Here is a 2,264-nt window from a genome sequence, read left to right as displayed (position 1 = left end):
TCTCCTCCTCTCCTCCTCCTCCTCCTCCTCCACCTCCTCTCCTCCTCTCCTCCTCCTCCTCTTCCTCCACCTTCTCCCCCTCCTCCTCCTCCACCTTCTCCCCCTCCTCATCCCCCACCACGTTCTCCCCACCTTCTCCCCCTTCTCCTCCACCACCTTCTTCCCTCCTCCTCGACCTCCTTTGAACAGTGATACAGGCTTTATTATTCATTGCACCAAGTGAGTAATTGTCCGGAGGGTAATTGTCCGGGGGGCGATTGTCCGGAGGGTAATTGTCCGGGGAGTGAATGGCATGGGGGGTAATTGTCAGGGGGTAATTGTCCGGGGGATGATTTTCCGGGGGGGTATTTGTCCTAGAACCATATATACACATCCCAGGATACATGCATGAGAAATTACAAAGCAGCAATCAGAACCTATACTGAACCTGGTGGTCATAATATATGAACTAACCTTTTATCACTTTGCAGGAATATTAATTATTAATATTATGACACTGGTATAGGCTTCTAGGAAATTCTCATGTTGCTGCTAGATTTAAAGGTTTTGCAATAAAATCTATCAATCCAAAACGTTTCTAATGTCTTTGAGGAACCCTTGATAGAAATTTCGAAGAAACTGATCTTAAACGGGTTAAAGTTTAAAGAACTAAAAAAAAATCAATGCATCGACTTTTCAACAAAGAGTACCGAGTTGAGTAAAGAGTACAAAGAGTACTGAGTACTGAGGCCTAAAATGGCGGGTGCACCATCTTGTGTTGAAATTTCTCAAACAGAATAATAAGATACTAGGCTGATAGGGTTAGCGATACCTACAAATTGAATGTTAAACGATAATGAACGATCAATGACAACCAGGAAAACTAGCAATAATTTAATGCTATTTTTAGCATATGACATTAAGAGGAATGATATTTATTTGCAAATGCCGGTTCGAGCCACCGTGAACCAATGCGAGTGCAATGGCTGCATGGTAAAAGCACGATATATCTGTGGCGCGCAGAACGCAATGTACGGTAAGACAGAGATATGACCGTGACATTTACTATCTATTCTTAGCACAGTAGTTATCTTGAGACTCGGTCTTGGAGGAGTTATTACGGGTACTTTCAGTTTCAGTGATAATTTTATGCTTAGGCCTACCTTATTCAACCGATTGTTTCGCAGTACTTCCATTCCTCTGATTTTAACATCAGCGTGAGGACTCTTTACTTTGCCCCTAATATGGTCCGTAATTAAACGACTACTTGCGGCATATTCCGCTGTTGGTAATGTTCTAAGCAATTTAGCATAGGACATGCACATGAGAGCAGTTTGCATCGTTGCTGGTTACCGGCCTGTCCACGACTGACTTCTTTACCCGACGGGCGATGGTTGCGCTCAAGGAGCCGGAAATGACTGGTGTCATAGGAAAGTTTTCAGTGGCAAAATAGTTTGCGCATGTGTTCAGTTGAGGAGTGTATCGAAAACTGGCTAATCGCGACCCAACGCCAACGACAGACTATGAACAGACCTAGCCATATATATGTAAACAGACACGAACATCCAAACACGTTACGTACCGTCGTATAATCAAATATTATTCATGAATTTATGAATATTGCGATTGACAAACACACCCACGCCGTATCTCACGCGCTTGCGTGCGCACATGCACGCATATATATAGGGGACTCACCATCCAACCACCATGCATCCACCCCCGCATCTACCCATCCAACCATAGAAATAATCCAATATAGTTATATAGTCTCTCTATAATATTAATCCAACAATGCGCACACTCTTTTTCTTACGTAAATCCTTTTGTGTGCGCGCGCGCGTGTACGCGTGCGTGCGTGCGCACGTGTGTGCGTGTATATGCATATAGTAATGCCATGGTATGTATCATAGCACCCCCGAGAAGTCAAACCGTACTGAAATATAAAACGCATCATTGTTGCACGGACATGTGACGTCTAAAGGGAAACACTACACCTCGTAGCATATTTAGTCACATTTCTCTAGTCAAATATAGAAACTACTGTCATATTGAAATTTTTGTGTCGTGTAAATTTTATTGTTATTATATGTTTATCATATTTGCTTGAATATAAGGCTATACTGAGTCCAAAACTTCCCGATCGAATTTGCATGTCTTTCGTTTCACCTTGTTCATGCGATTGTCCGACAAAACGTTCTTCGCGCCGGCTCCTCTAATACGTATCGTTGATACCATTCTCGATAGCACAAGCTGAGTTCCAGGTCGCTGCATTATGAAGGGTG

General features: G+C 43.0%; 1 protein-coding gene across 1 annotated transcript in view; it reads right to left on the bottom strand.

Moving 5' to 3' along the window:
- The window catches only part of LOC106813565 (NADP-dependent malic enzyme-like), a 38,965-nt gene extending 37,580 nt beyond the window's left edge, over window positions 1–1,385 (bottom strand). The window contains exon 1 of the mRNA XM_014817733.1: window positions 1,143–1,385. Coding sequence (XP_014673219.1) covers window positions 1,143–1,319 — 177 coding nt within the window. The 5' untranslated portion in view covers window positions 1,320–1,385. The remainder of the gene's footprint in view (window positions 1–1,142) is intronic.
- Between the last annotated feature and the right edge of the window lie 879 nt (window positions 1,386–2,264).

This window comes from Priapulus caudatus, unplaced genomic scaffold (genome assembly GCF_000485595.1).
Source record: "Priapulus caudatus unplaced genomic scaffold, Priapulus_caudatus-5.0.1 Scaffold792, whole genome shotgun sequence".
NCBI lineage: Eukaryota > Metazoa > Priapulida > Priapulimorpha > Priapulimorphida > Priapulidae > Priapulus > Priapulus caudatus.
The sequence above is the reverse complement of the archived record's forward strand: the minus strand, read 5'-3'. Positions and strand labels throughout refer to the sequence as shown.